The 15,269-nt window shown below is 37.1% G+C and overlaps 1 protein-coding gene and 1 non-coding gene across 2 annotated transcripts; one reads left to right on the forward strand and one right to left on the reverse strand.

The window, feature by feature from the left end:
• On the forward strand, positions 1–73 carry TRNAE-CUC (transfer RNA glutamic acid (anticodon CUC)). The gene has a single exon. It is a non-coding gene; the product is annotated as a tRNA-Glu (tRNA).
• A 2,741-nt stretch (positions 74–2,814) lies between these two features.
• LOC105040886 (probable hexosyltransferase MUCI70) lies at positions 2,815–14,626 on the reverse strand. The gene is given in 10 exon segments (XM_010917631.4): positions 2,815–3,239; positions 3,523–3,722; positions 3,807–3,994; positions 7,221–7,324; positions 12,212–12,411; positions 12,498–12,607; positions 12,738–12,951; positions 13,051–13,107; positions 13,110–13,340; positions 14,118–14,626. Coding segments are annotated over 10 exon segments (1,800 nt in total). The 5' UTR covers positions 14,389–14,626; the 3' UTR covers positions 2,815–3,014.
• Positions 14,627–15,269: the final 643 nt, after the last annotated feature.

Genomic DNA, 15,269 nt, shown 5'->3' on the forward strand with positions numbered 1-15,269 from the left:
TCCGTTGTAGTCTAGTTGGTTAGGATACTCGGCTCTCACCCGAGAGACCCGGGTTCGAGTCCCGGCAACGGAAGTTTTTTAAATATTCGTTTTGCCTTTTAAGGCCAGCTTAATTCTGGGTCCTATTAAATAGGCAAGCGGTTTGCCACCTTGTCCACCGAAAATTTTATATTTGTCCATTCATTTTGACGGTCTTTTTTATATGATTTGTCAGATTGTCCCTCCTTAGGCACGATGGTATACAAAATATATTATAACTGCATAAAAATATAAATATCACCATGTGCAGAATAATGAAATATCATACTAGCTGGGTGCAGAGACTATAATAAAATGCTAATTTTATACGAGCTAAAAATACCGAATGGCAATCAGGCAACAGACCAAATGTCAAGCCTTTCCCTTTTCTAATAATCCTTCAAACTTCATCCACTATTGGTATACCATTTGAGAAAACAATACTCCTGCCAAAAGAAACCCACCAAAGATATCGCGGTAAGGGAAATCAACTTCAAAACTGCAACCAAAGGAATAACCACAATTTTGAGGAGAGGAGACGAAGGAAGGCGGAGAAATTATATCCTACATGATATATACCATATAATCAATCATAATCATTCATTTCTATAGTAGCATATTAAAATAAATATTTGATGAATCAACCCACAAGAACACACGGCTATCGGCGTGCAAAGCCACATGAAGCACCATTCACATCGTGTAGGTGAGTGAAATATATGAGGTAAGCGTGACCATAAGTTTGCCATAGATTCCCTATTTTTCCTAATGGATTTTGTAGAACAAGGGTTATGAAGCTAAAAGGCACTTACGCTCCTTTAAAATGGGAAAAAAGATATTTCGGATACGATGATAAGCCATCCTCTGTTACAAGCACCTAGAGTGAGAATGCAATACCATGGCACTTTCAGCATAATACTATTTTGAATTTTCCTCGCTCCTCTTTCTCTCTCTCTCTTTTCTAAGAAGTCGGTTTGATCGGTCCCACAGCATCAGGCAGACTCCAACAGTTCAAACACTTTTGAACTACAAAAACCACACACACATAGATTGTTCAGATTAGTGGTGACGAGCCTAAGACAACGCATGTGTGATATTAAGGAATCTCACACAATTTTTTTTTTTTGAAGAAAAGTGGAATACGTCCAGTTCATTCACACCAGTTGCAAACAGTTTCGTTTCCGCTACAGCACCGGATGCCATGCAACTGAACTACGAGATGCATGTATAATATGATCGAGTGATCACCATCTGCGTGCACCTGTTAAAGAAGAAATGCTGAAACAATGGACCGATCACAAAATCCTTAGGAAACAGACTTAAGCCAATCACTGTTCAGCCCTAACAAGGATGCTGGGCTTGCTTTATTAGCGTTATCTACTGTTTTGTTGTTACATTATTATTAGCACTCCATATGAAACGCTTCCAAGTCTAACATGCATGCTGGACTCCAAATACAGTAACTCCAGATCTTTCATGCAATATATGGTAGAGATGTTTTCTTCATAAATTGGTCCTCACAAGTCTGCCTAGATTTATGAAAGCAAATCATTTGATCCTTGAAATCACATCATGAAGTGACATGCTGGGTCTCAACCCAAGCATTTTAGCCCCATCAAGAACATAACTAGATGTGCATCAAGACAGGCTGAGGTACTAAAGCATGTAAAGTGTGCACAATAAGAGCATGAATTGTATCATTTCATTGAGAACTTTAAAAATTTTAGAAGTCCTTTTATGAATGAATCATTGTAGACTAGCCAAGCACGCTGAACCCTAGGGGCCAGAACCAGAAAAGATTGGCATGATCCCATATGAAATTTATCGGTAGAAAATGCCTTCAAGAAGGATAAAAGCAATCATATGGATCAGATATTCATAATAATCTTGATCAGTTGATGTGAGAAAAGAGAAGCGTGATTACAAAGAAAGCAAAAATATTACACAAAATATGTTTGAAAGATAATTTACCAAAAAAAGATAATAAAATCCATCTGAAAACCGTTCATAAACTAGTTTTAAATAGATTTTTTTTATTTCTCAAGTTGGGGTCAATTGGTGAGTAGCTAAATTAATCCACAAAGCTCCCCCCTCTCCCCCCCGCACCCCTTCCTCCTCGCAGTCTCCCAGCTCTCTCCCTCTCTTTTTTGGTTTTGGTAACAAAGCTCTCTCCCTCTCTTTGTCATGCCCTTCTTTTCATAGCTCTGTTATTTGGAGTCCAATATGTTCCTTGTCAAATTCACATTTCTCAACAAGTTTCTCCAAAGAATTGAACTGGTTTTCTAGTTCGGTTTCCCAGTAACTATGAACGTCAATGCTTAGTTGTTTGACCTCCCATCAAATAAAACCATGCCTTCTAAGTAGAGGGAAACATTTGCAGAGAAAGAATGACCTCAGGGCCGCAACAGCCATATGCTACTCGGTACTCCGTGCAAGAAAGTTGGGAAATAACGGTTTATGAGGAAGATTCAGCCAATCCACTAGCCTTTACTTCTTCACAGTATCTTTGCCTAGTTTTTTTCTGAATTTCCCATCAATCACCAAACAATATGGTGGAAACTTAGACTATTCAGTCTGCATGCTAAATTGTTCATATCAAACTTTGATTAGTTCTGACAAATATGGACTGCTAATTGTTATGATAGAAAAATTGTGCTGTCAACCCAACAGGACAAACAAAATACAGCTTACGCCCTGCACAAACTGGAATATTGTTTAACCAAAATAAAAGGGATATGCATAGAAAAGTTCTCCACTTCTCCCCTTCAATCAAATCACAAAAGCCAGATTGGTTCATGGGGGAAGCACTAGCAACTCAATTGCTATTTATTTTAAATTGGTTATTTACAAAAAAAATGAATGACTATCAACAATTTTTGAAAAAAAATAATAGAGCCTTTTGCACTCCGTAAATAGAGCCCACTACCGAGCAGTAGTCCAAATACTGTGTCCTGCAATGAATTATGTTGCGACCTGGGGAAAAAAAATTACACAATTTAGATTGTATTGTTCTCTCTTACAATTTTATTACGGTGATGCCTGGAACTTGATTTCCTATCCCTCCCACGCCTCATAGGCAGCTTCCTGGATGGAGGAGCTTTCGCAATCCCATGCAGAACATTTCGTGGAACTGAATTTCCAGGCGATTCATGAACCACCACAGGAGGTGGTGGATGGCTCAAGGAAGCAAGCCTTTGTTCTAACAAATCTCTGTGGTATGCCTGCAAAGACATTCATGATAAATGCATTAGACCGAAAAATTAACTTAATTTCAATAGGAAACAAAAGAAGAATTGCAGAAAACTTTTCAACATGCTTTCTGAAAAGCAAGCAGAACAACAAGTACAAGTTCAAGAGTGCAGAATAGCATTTGATAGAGAAAGCAATCACGCAAACCTCCTGATATCAAGGACCATCAAATAATATAACAGAACATTTTTCGACTTTTTGGAGCACCATTTTATAGTGGCAATCTTACAAAATATAGACATATAAATGAAGTACCTGAACAACAAAGTTGCGCCTTTCACAGTCCATGAACATGTTGATACTCCAGTTTACTCTAGACATTATTTTGTCCCTTACAGTACTGAAACTGAGTTGATCTCTAGAGGTAAAACGATCAACCTCATTAAACCACAGACAGGTGAACAGATTGGTGATGGGAATATGTTCTCTGATGATCACACAGCCTTCAGGGACATCTGCAGATAACAAAAATCACATGCACAAAATTTCAGCATTCACTGGAGAAATGTGTTGACAATAAAACAAAATCCAGCACTCACCGCTTGTAATAGGAAGCTTAGCTAGGGAATAGTGTGTTAAACCCTCTCTCTTGTAAAACTCAATTTGGTGGTCGATTGAGGCATTATCATACTTTCCTGCGGCTTTATTAGCCTCTGCTTCCTCAAAAACATCAAAGCGTCTGTAGTGCCTAGAGATCGCAAAAGTAGCATTCTTCCGCCACAAGAATCTGAAAGAAATAAGAGATAGCTTTTGAGAAGATAATGAGATAAGTCAAGGTACCCAAATGTCTACACTGAAGAAACTTAAAATAATTTCCAAGTGTAGCATCTAAATATGAGCTAAATTGCAGTGCACCATCTAATGAATTATTGAAGAATGATATTCTAACTGCCTCATCAAAGATCTCTCCATCCAAGTCTCCTATACGAGGTTCACAACTAGCTCAAGTTTGTGCAAGTACCACCAACCCAATATTCACAATCCAACTCCTAAAGAAATCCGCACTATTGGTAACACACCAATAATGAAATGACATCCAACATAGAGAAATAAAATCACAAATGGACATTCACGCATGCGCACAGATAGGTATAAATGCATGCACTTAGTACATACCACATACATATCTGCATAAAGGTGAGTGGAGTGTCAGTGCACATGTTAATGTGCTGCCCGTGTCTATTAGCAAGTAACAATTCAATGCTGCAAAGGAAGAGTCCAAAATCATCGTATATGCTGCATATTCTCTGTTTGCAAAGCATGCACCACCTATCAAAGAGTTGGTGCTGGTACTATCTCCTAGGTGAACAGAGCAAATCCAAGCGAATTCCCACAAAAACACTGATGGCAAAATAAATTCATTCCAAGTCAAGAAAACAAAAGTAGCAACATGGTATCTACAAACTCAAATATCTCTGTAATAACTTGTTCTTAGCATAACCATTTGAGATGCTACCAGATGTTCTTATCTAAGGACAGACCTCAGGCCTTGTCCATTGGAGATCTAAAATTATATTTCCTATAGTTCTGCTATATTTTATACTTTCCACTTTCAAACATTCAAAAACAATCTAGAAGTTTTTGGAGGTCAAGGTCAAATTACCAGTGAAGATAAATGTTTAATATTACCCTTTATTGCTGTTTCTTACTGCTTCAAAATAGGAAGATTTCACAATTTTTTAAGTAACAGATATTATGATTCTAGGCTAAGCACAAGAGGAGCTGGCATGAGTGCCTGTTTTTGCGCACATGTGTGTGTGCGAGAGAGAGAGAGAGAGAGAGAGGGAGGGAGAACGTAGTAGCCAGAAGGAATATCTAATAAGTCCAAAATCTAAGATAAGAAAGCACAAATAACATTTTATGTTTCTAGAAATGTGATACATGCAGATTCAAAGATGGCAAGAAAAAAAAACGTGTTGTTTATCGCATTTTACTTTGCTCAATAGAGTGCACGGTCTAAAAAGATCCTGACATAAATGACCTCAAAAAGCCTCAGGATGCAGGGAAGAATCCAAAGCAGGTATACATTTTACCACAAAAAAATGGAGGTGTAGCATCCTAGGTCAGGCCAAACTACTATTTTTGGAACCTGTTAGTGTGAAGATTAGCTTGCATTTTTAAGCAACAGTGAATGCATTAAGAGAAGAATTAAGAACTCAGAACATGAGGTGGAGGATTGCTTGTACAAGTAAAATTTTCCCAAAAAAAAATTGTTGCATGGTGCAACATTTTGTAATAAGGCTATTATTTCCCAACACAGGAAAGCTTTAATAGGAAAAACAGAAGGAATTGCCAGAACATAATCCAATTTGGTTCATAAGAAATCAAAAAGGAAGAAGAAGAAGAGGAAGAGGAGGAAGAAGAAGCAGAGATGACAATTTAGCTTTAAGCTAGAGTAAGTTCCATTAAAGATTAGTGGTGCAACAGGAGTGCTCCTTCATGAAGGTTGATAAATTCCTCCACCTACAAAGAGTTTTGGCAAAACATCAATTGCAATATCAGTAGTTCCTAAAGAAATTCACATGAAGAATTAAATGTTTCAAGTACAATGGATAGATTCTACTATCTTGGATTTAATGTTTTAGTCCCTTAATTTCTTGTGGCATAATTTCTCCATGAGAATTTACCTTGCTACCCACAATGTTTAACCCTTGCTTGCATACATCAGATACTTGCCATTTACAAGTCTATCACAGCCAAGAAGTTATTCACTTAGGTGAGGTAAACCACCTGGGCTAAACCTACTGAAGTATAGGTCTGAAAGTAGTTGCCATGGTTGCTTATAATGCATAGGTACGACTTTATGTCCAAACTGAAAAATAATATGCTATGTATGCTTTGCAGGTGTATATATGCTTTTGTTACATAAGATGTATGAGTTAAATATTTATACCAATAATGGTCTGGTAGTTCATATAAGTTATCACTCATTTATTACTGTTCTAGTTATTATTACTTGCAGTTAACAATATTGTAGCAAAACTAGCACTGCTTCGAAAAGTGGTTTATGTAGTTGCATATGCAGAGGTGGCCCCTGAACACACCACACAAGGCATATCAGGTCCCTTTATATCCTAGGCCACATAAGCAGGCTGCAGATACGGCCACATCCCGCATATGAGGCCACAGAGGTGGAGTTTTCATGGCATAAGTCTCAAGAAAGCAGGGCCATGGATCTAACTAAAATCTACTAGATAAGGTTCAGATCAGATTCAAAACTAATAGATATGAAGCTACTCCTCTCATTGGATGGGAGAAGAAATTAAAATTGCATGAATAAGTGCTGGGGATAGTATATCCATCAATTACTACCTAGAAGTATTCCAGATCACTTTTGTTTATGAAACATGTACTGCAGGCTTCTAACAATACTTTATTGCAACTCATAGTTTATTCCTCGTGCAAGTTTGAGCCTAGCCTATACTTCATTGGATGATACTGTTATTATATTACATTTATATGCCATGTTATGTTAGAATTCAGAATATGCACTCAAAAATCTCAAATAAGTAATGAACATGCATAACTGTTTTTTTTTTTTTTGAATTTTTCTGATTTATTTCTAATTTTTAACCATTTACATATTCATTTATTTTAAATTTGAAAAAATATGAACCGCATATGTGGCTTCATATGTGCTCCACATACCACAAACGCTCTATGCATTAACCTGATGGACACATGCAATTTCTGTTTTTCAAAACACTCAGAAATGAGAACTACTATCATAATCACACACATTACTATTGGTCCACAAGAATTTTTTAAGACCCTTTTTTGTCTCAACTTCCCTTCCAAAAAAATATAATAGATCTATACATGACATCATGTTGTATTATTAATGAAGGCTGCTGACTAAGACCCTTCCAAGAACGTAGTTGCTTCACTATAAATTGATTCATGCATACTAATTAGATATGGATAAGAAGCTAAGCTTTCAGTTTGTATTATACCTCTCAAGAATTTGATAGGGATCCACAACAAGCTCAAGCTTTCCATCAATCCAAAGAGAAAACCGCACATTAGGAAAAAGCCTATGGAGCAGCAGTTTTGGAACCTGCCAAAAGCCTATTGTCAGAAACCATCTAAATAACTTCTTTGGCATTGCAAAACATGAACTAAGAAAATAGCAACCCATTGAAAAAAATTATCTGATCAAAAATCTGGATAGCATAATTTTCAAGGGTTTCATTTTGAAGCAACACATGGCATCAGTGGAATAATGATTGCTGCACAAGAAAAAAAAGCCTAGTGCTATAATGTTTGAGAATATCAAGGACAATAATGTGAAGCAGAGAAGAAGAGACAGGCAGACAGAGCTGTTCTGGGACCCCTTTAATCAGTCAAGTACATCTGTACTAACTTTGATTACTGGATTATTTATGCCACACTTCTAATTGTGTAGTTCTAACTCTGGTCCAAAGTCCAAAAGTTGAACCATTCAATGAAAGTTGCAGCTGCAGCATGGTAAAAGGAAAGGCAAGCCATGGTACAGGTGATCAATGGATGTCTTGGCAAGCCACCCTTAAAATAATAGAAAAGCAGATAAAAGCCAGAAATGGAAGTCAACGCTATAACTATTGATTGCTCAAAAAAGGAAATCAAAATTTGTATATGTTTGAATGGTAGAAAACATTATAAAATTTTTAAATCCTTTTAACCCCATGAATCACCTTTATCCCACACTGATAAGTGTGTTTTATTTCCCAAGAGGGATGAGAAAACATTCATCCAATGCAGATTTACTTCTTTGGCATGTGCAAGGATTGAAATAAGCATTGGGACTCCTAGATGATCCACATTAGCCTGATGAACTTCATTGCAAGAACTAGGTCACCTTTATCATAGAGAGTGATAAACTAAACAAGTTCATTGGATCACAAGGAGCAGAGAATTTCTGAGGGTAGGATAAAAAAGGAAAAGATGGATGATGGTTTCGAGGATGTTAAAACTGTAAAACACTTATGGGTCTCCAGGACTCTGTTTAAAACTTCTCAATGTTTTTCCCTGGTATTTGGATCATTTTTCACAAAAGCAAAGAGAAAAAACTTGTGGGTCTTTCAAGGAAACTCCTATTTTGGGTGCTCTAACTCTCAGGAACTTCCAAGCTTGTTAATATTCATAAACAATATGCCTTACTAGGTTCGCTCTAAATTACTTTTATACTTGCTAATTCAAGAAACTTCCTTATTCAGCACTAATAAAAGTAACCTATTTAAAATCATCATCTACCAAACTCCTGGTATGATCCATCTAATGTGCTAGATTTGATTAAACACTTCATAGCCACTTCCTGCTGTTATCCAACAGTCACTATTGGCCTTGTCAAGACTTAATACTTATCTTTGCTTCTCTAGTAAGCATCAAACAGAGCTCCTCTTACTTTGCCCTTGACTAAAGTGATCTCTTGTTACCAACCAAATACATGGGCAAAAGCTAAAATCGTTCAGGTAATTCTTCAAGCTTTGAAAACAACATTTATAACAAAAGTGTGTCCAAAAGAAAATTGATAAAATTCTCTGGGTTAAATTACATAGATGTAGAACAGTAAAAATTAGATAGGATCTTTTGATATATACAAATGAAGGTGGAAGAACAGGCCATGATCCTTACGAGGCTTTTTATATGGTAAAATATTCCCTAATCATTAAACACAAAATAGTTTGCTATCTAAGTTTGAATATAAATGATACCATTACCAGGTACTATTTTGATATGTTACCAGTTGAGCATGGTATAGTATGGTATGGTATGGTACACACCAATACCGACATAGCTCCCAACCCCTTTTTTCCCATTTTTCATCATGGTACTGCCCAAAGGTGGGTGGGACAGGTTGGTTGGTACAGTATACACCCTTGCTTTAGGCAATGCCAGGAAATACGAGATGGTTCCGCTTAGTATGGACCAGTACGGACCAGTTTGACTCATATTATGGACCGAACCTCAGTATCATATTGATATTTTATCAGTATGATATGGTACATTTGGTATGGGTCGGTACAACAGACCTTGCTTTCAACCATCCTAAAAGAACAAAGCCAATCCAAGATACAAAGTGATATTACGTGGGAAAGGCAACAGAAACATGAGAATGCAAAAGCAAGTACACACACTATAATTCGGTCTCTAACTATATTATGTCAACATACCACATGCTTCATACTTTGCCTGCTCATCAGAATCACAATAAATAAGATTAATCCAGTCTCTCTAAATCAGTTTTATTAAATTTCACTCCCCAAATGTTGCCATGACAGTCATCAATGCAGGCATTTTAAACTCATAACTTGCATCCAATTTTTTCATAGGTTTCACCCCCTCTAAGAGATAATCCCAGGGTTTTGTTTAACATGCCTACTCTAGCTCTACCAGTGATCCACCCAAACAAGATTTACCATTCATACACTCAAACATTCTCATCTCTCCCAAACTCATGTGCATCACCATTATCATCTATAGAAAACTATGCAACATTTTCAGCCTTATTACCATGTCTAAAAGCTTATCTTTCCAGAAATAGTTAACTTTTCTTGTCTAATGACAGTATATTGACTGTATTTGGCCGAAAAACAGTTTGTCCTTCAATCAATTAGACCAAGCCAAACTATTCTTCAAACAAAAGGATTATATGGACCAGTCCAAGGTCTGCATAGCACATGCACTATATGATAAAGTGATGATAACACCTGGAGCACGTTGTTGAGAAAATTTCTTAAGGTAGACTAGGATTCACTAAACAAACATATCAGTAACATCTCATTTATGTTTAAATGCTTCCTAGTGTAAATAAGACGTGTTTTCAGCATTCAAATAGAAATACATACTGGTAATCAAGTTAGATGCACACTGTAATAACTAATACAGCTAAGTTTATTACACAAATTAATGATATTCAATGGACTATCAAGAACTAGCATGATATAACAGTAAGCAATTCAAGTTAAGAAGGGGCTCAAATTTTAAAGTGAAAACTTTCCAATTTTTTTATTCTATTGTTTGTAGCAAAAAAAGAAAAAACTATGGATTACATGAAAATACTATGTGTTTAGGGGATATTGATAATCCATCAAATGGCAAAGCAGGATAGGATCAAGTCAAGCAATTTGGATATATTAAGTTATTAGTGAAAAACTACTTTTTGCATAAAACTATTTCCATCCAAAACTTGCTCACATGCAAATTAATTCTTGAAAATATGTTTGTTCATTCTATTTCATTGAATTCATGGGGGAAAAACCAAGCAGAAACCTATGTTCACCACTTGGAATCTTGGATCTTGATTTTTGACCATTACCATGTGCATCCAAAATATCTCTGTTGGGTATTTAAGTAAAGATGTGAAACTGAACCTTCCAAAGAAGGGGAGAATGTGTAGTTCATAGAATTGGTCATTATAAAAGCTCAGTCCAGAAGGGTACCATTCAATTTCATTATGAATCACAATAAGAGGACTAACATACACCTACTCAACAAGTGTCCTGTTTTATCATGACAGCCACTTGCAGCATGTGTGTTGCATATTATAGCAGTACCAGGCAGCACTTGAAGTCTAGCTAAAATGTTTATGGTCATTGTCATAATTAGCAAAGTTACTCTTTGAAATTCTTATTCACTAATTTCTCATGTGCATTGATCTAAGACCTTTAGAAAAGACTGCCATCCATCCTCTTTTTTTTTTTTTTTTGAGAGAGAGAGACTTTGCAGTCAGCTTCAATTCTACACCCATATGCTTTTCTTTTTTCTTGACAATGGCCAAATACTCTGTTGCCATAAGCCCATAACATATATAAGGAACATAATAGCAACAGTCCAATGTGCATGAAATCATATGGACATATCCCCAATTCTCATTATCCATCAGCAGAACTGTAATTCTGTTCACATATCACCACGGAATTTATATTTATATGGCAAAAAAAATACTTAATTAACCAAAACAAAATCGTGAAGAAAAGGACAATCCTACAACTAGCTAAACTATAAAATGTCATTTTAGCCTCCTCATAATCTCCTCTATCTTGCATGAACAGCAATGTACATGTTTTAAACTTTAATAGTGACAAAATTACCAATTCAAGAGTTACACAATGTTATCATTTGTAAGGCATTAAGATTGCTTCCAATGACCATGAGTCTTTCTTCAACTATAAACAGTTTTTCCCTACTTCTGTTGAGTCCTTTCAGCCAATCAATCCCCATATGAAAGAATATTATATGTAACATATGTTTAAACTTGGGATTCCCTTGACACAACATAGGCCAAAAAGTACAAATTCATGTTGCCTCTTTTACAGTCACAAGGACCAAGCCAACTATTAGCAAATGACTTTGGGACAGGATTTTTGATGAGATCAACTCATTGTTGAAGAATTTTCTTTAGAAAAATGGATATGATAGATGAGACATGCTGATAAATAGTCTAGCTCTACCTTAAAGAGCTGCCTGTTTCTGTCAGACATTTTCAAAAAATGGCTGAAGATGTGCTTGAAAGAAATAAACAATGTGCATTTTGGTATCTTTAAAAATGAGGCCCTCTACTATTTAGTGTTGGTACCACCTGTGTGTAGGATTTAGGCCCTTAAGAATACTTGCACATTTGGTTGTTAGTTATCAGGGCTCATGAACCTTTTACATCTCCAGTCTCTCACTTCCACTCATTATTTCACTAAAATATGATATGTAAAACTCTTAAAACAGAAAATTCCAACTTATCCCTAATCCAGTATAAGACAAAGGAAAATCATTTTCAAAATACTGAAATATGTGATCCGACAGAAACAATTAATTTCAAACAATAAATAAATTTCAAACAATAAATAAACAAATTTTCTCATGCAAATTCTAAAGACATAAAGGTGTGCCAAAAGTAGGCTGACAATCACTACACCTTATATTTTAAAATCTAAGAAAAAAATCTTATTGAGTAAAAGAAAAAGGGTACCTTTCCATTACGTCTTGCATCTACATAAGGAAGGTTTCGAACTACCACCACTCTCCATAACCCAACTCTTTGAATGCTGTCCAGGTTAGTGGTGTTCTTTATGTAGGCTTCTGTTTCTTCATCCACAAACATATAAAAGCACGCATTTCTCTTTGCATATTCACTAATGTTTCTCGGTTGTTGCATCATATCATAATTTCCTGGTCATCATGTAAAAGTAAGTTTTTTCTTTCAGTTGGATAAAGAGAATCATGGGCAGCGGTGGCAGGTAGTAGGGTGTAGATACCAAAAATAGCAGAGGCCACAACTACCCCACGGCATTGCTCCATCTCACGAAGATCCGCATCATTTATGTCAAACCCAGTCCCTTGACCAGGTTTCTTTCCTCTAACAAATCTGACAATAACAAAAGATGTTGACTGAGATGCTAACATCAGCTGAAAAAAAAAATTCAGATCATTGATCCAAGTATGTACACAGATTGAAACTAAAAGTTAACAAATGCAACAAGTTAGAGTCAACATACCCACAGTGCACAGACATCGACTCTCTAATATCAAAAGATTCATTTCTCTGCTGCAGAGAGGGATGTCCTCCAAATATAGTACCTCCATTTGTCTCATTCACTGCTAAGTTTTCTTCAGAAACATAAGTTAAGTTCTTAAGGACAGGTGATGCTGATGGCAAAGCAGGCATGAAGACCATGGCCTGCTCTGCAGGGATATAGCACACAGGGCATGCTACAGAAAAAAGAGGTTAAGTAATGAAATCATCAGTGCCATGACAAAATTATTAAGAGAGAAATGAATTAAAAGTTTTGATAATCAAACCAAACTTACGGCGTGGGCCAGTACGTTTCCTGTCAGCTGGTGGGGGAGAAAAGGAGAAATTTTCCAAGGATGCCGTGTAAAAGTTGCACTGAGCGGAAGAACTGGAACAGAAGGCTGGGTTTCATTATCACCACTTGCAGACTGTTGGTTCGGATTTGCTGTTATCTCTGTCTTGGACTCTTTTACTGAAGTCAAGGGAGGTGTCACATTATGCAATGCTGTCTTGCCAGTGCTTACAAGACCCCAGACATGATATGAAGAATCCAGGTTAGTCTGAGGAACTTCTGATGCATCTTCATCTGAAATAAGCCATGACACAAGATTATCTGCTATGATAATTGCTAGCAGAATAAATCATAGATCATCAAAAAGAAACAAAGAGAATTAACCACTTCAACTTTGATGCAGTAATACTGGTACATAATACATAAGCAGAATTCTTTTCATGATGATAATAGGTATTTTGTAGATAACCAGTCGCAGTTGGCAGAATACACAGAGGACAACTTAGTTGAAAGTTTGATAATCTACAGGTTTCAAGCAACAGAAACCAGTGATTTCTTTATAATAAACTTCTATCCATACTTCTGATACCTGGAGAAACTTAAACTAGGAATCACAGCAATATCGTGGGTGGTGACCGTAACCAAGAGCAACTTCAAATTATAGGCGACAAGTAGTTACACAGTTATATTGTACTACTCCCCGAAGGCACCAATAAATGAAGATAATCTTTTATGTTTTTTACCATCTGGATTCTCGAAAGAGCAATATATAACCTAATGGCAATGAGATGAAGAAGAATCAACACATGATCCATCCACATCCAAGAAACATAAAATGAAACCTTTCAGAATTGGAAAATCAGGCAAAACTTCACTTGAAACTGCAAGAAAATTATAGAACATTGGAAATTCTCTGCTTATGCTGACAATTTGTACTCACAGATAGATATGGAAAATCCCGTCCAACATGTCTATCAGCAATGCCACCGTACTTAATTCAAAGATCAAAGCATCTACTTATAGATCGGTAAACTGGATAAAGAGAGGTGAGAATTGAAAGAAAAGTCAGACCTTTACTCATAGCAGAGATGAAAGACAGAATGACTGCAGCTGAAGCGATCAGCACCAGCAGCATCCCAATCTTCCTCCTGCCAGCGAGCTTGCAGATCCATAGCAGGAACCTTTCTTTCTCTCTCGAGCTCTGGAGGAGCATCTTCTGCGGCTTGCGGATGGAGACGGAGACAGAGGTCGACTGAATCGGCAATGCGGCACCGTTGTGTGGCTGCGCTTGCAGTGATCCATAACTCCCCGACGATCGAAGACCCAATGACCCTCCAGTCATTGTCCCTCCCCCGCCACGGGCCTTGCTCTCATCTCCCCACTCCCTTCCAAATCCCTCTCAACAAATGTACAGTGATCAAGAAAAGCACAGAAGAAAACCAAAAACCAAAGAATCGAAACCCTACAATTCCGCCCTCCCCTTCCAATGCCAGAGATCCAAACCCACCAAAAAGAGAAATCTACATCCCACAGGCGTCTTCAACAAGAATTCAAGATCCCGAACCGATTCATAGCCAACTCGGACAGATCCCACCAATTCTGCTCATTGGATCAGGCGATCTAATTCCAAGAAACACGTACAACTATATAAATCCCACGGGATCTCCTCAAATCTAAAACCAAGATAGCTTTTCCTCCAAATAAAAAGAGACCTTTTAAAGATCAAGACTTCGCTAATGCGCCTCGGACACCAAGAAATCAAAATCTTGTTGTACAAGAAACTGCGGGAATTGGTGGAATTCAAGGAGAAAGTACGATCTTTTTCTTGGATTCGGAGGAGGGATAGAGCGGGAGAGATCGGAGGGTAGGGGATCTTGAGGTTGTTCTTGCTATCGCCGGTGGATTTCTAGGATTGGGGCTGGGGATTAGGGTTTCCGCGGAACTCGCCCATCGAATCCTTGTCCGTCTCCGAGTGCCGGCTTTGGCGACGAAGATGGGAAATTCTTGCGGTGGTTATATACCAGAGTGGGGGAAGGAAGGCGGACAGGGAATTTCTTAATTTTTTCATTAGTATATATTTATTAATAATTAATTAGAATTAGCAACATTTTTTTTTTTTTGTTTTGATAATAAGATTAGGAACATTATAACCACCCCCATTACGCTTATGCACAAGAACAGCCTCCAACAATAGGACGGTGATGATATGCTGACGTTGCCATG

Source organism: Elaeis guineensis, chromosome 2 (assembly GCF_000442705.2).
Source record: "Elaeis guineensis isolate ETL-2024a chromosome 2, EG11, whole genome shotgun sequence".
In the NCBI taxonomy this organism is placed as follows: domain Eukaryota; kingdom Viridiplantae; phylum Streptophyta; class Magnoliopsida; order Arecales; family Arecaceae; genus Elaeis; species Elaeis guineensis.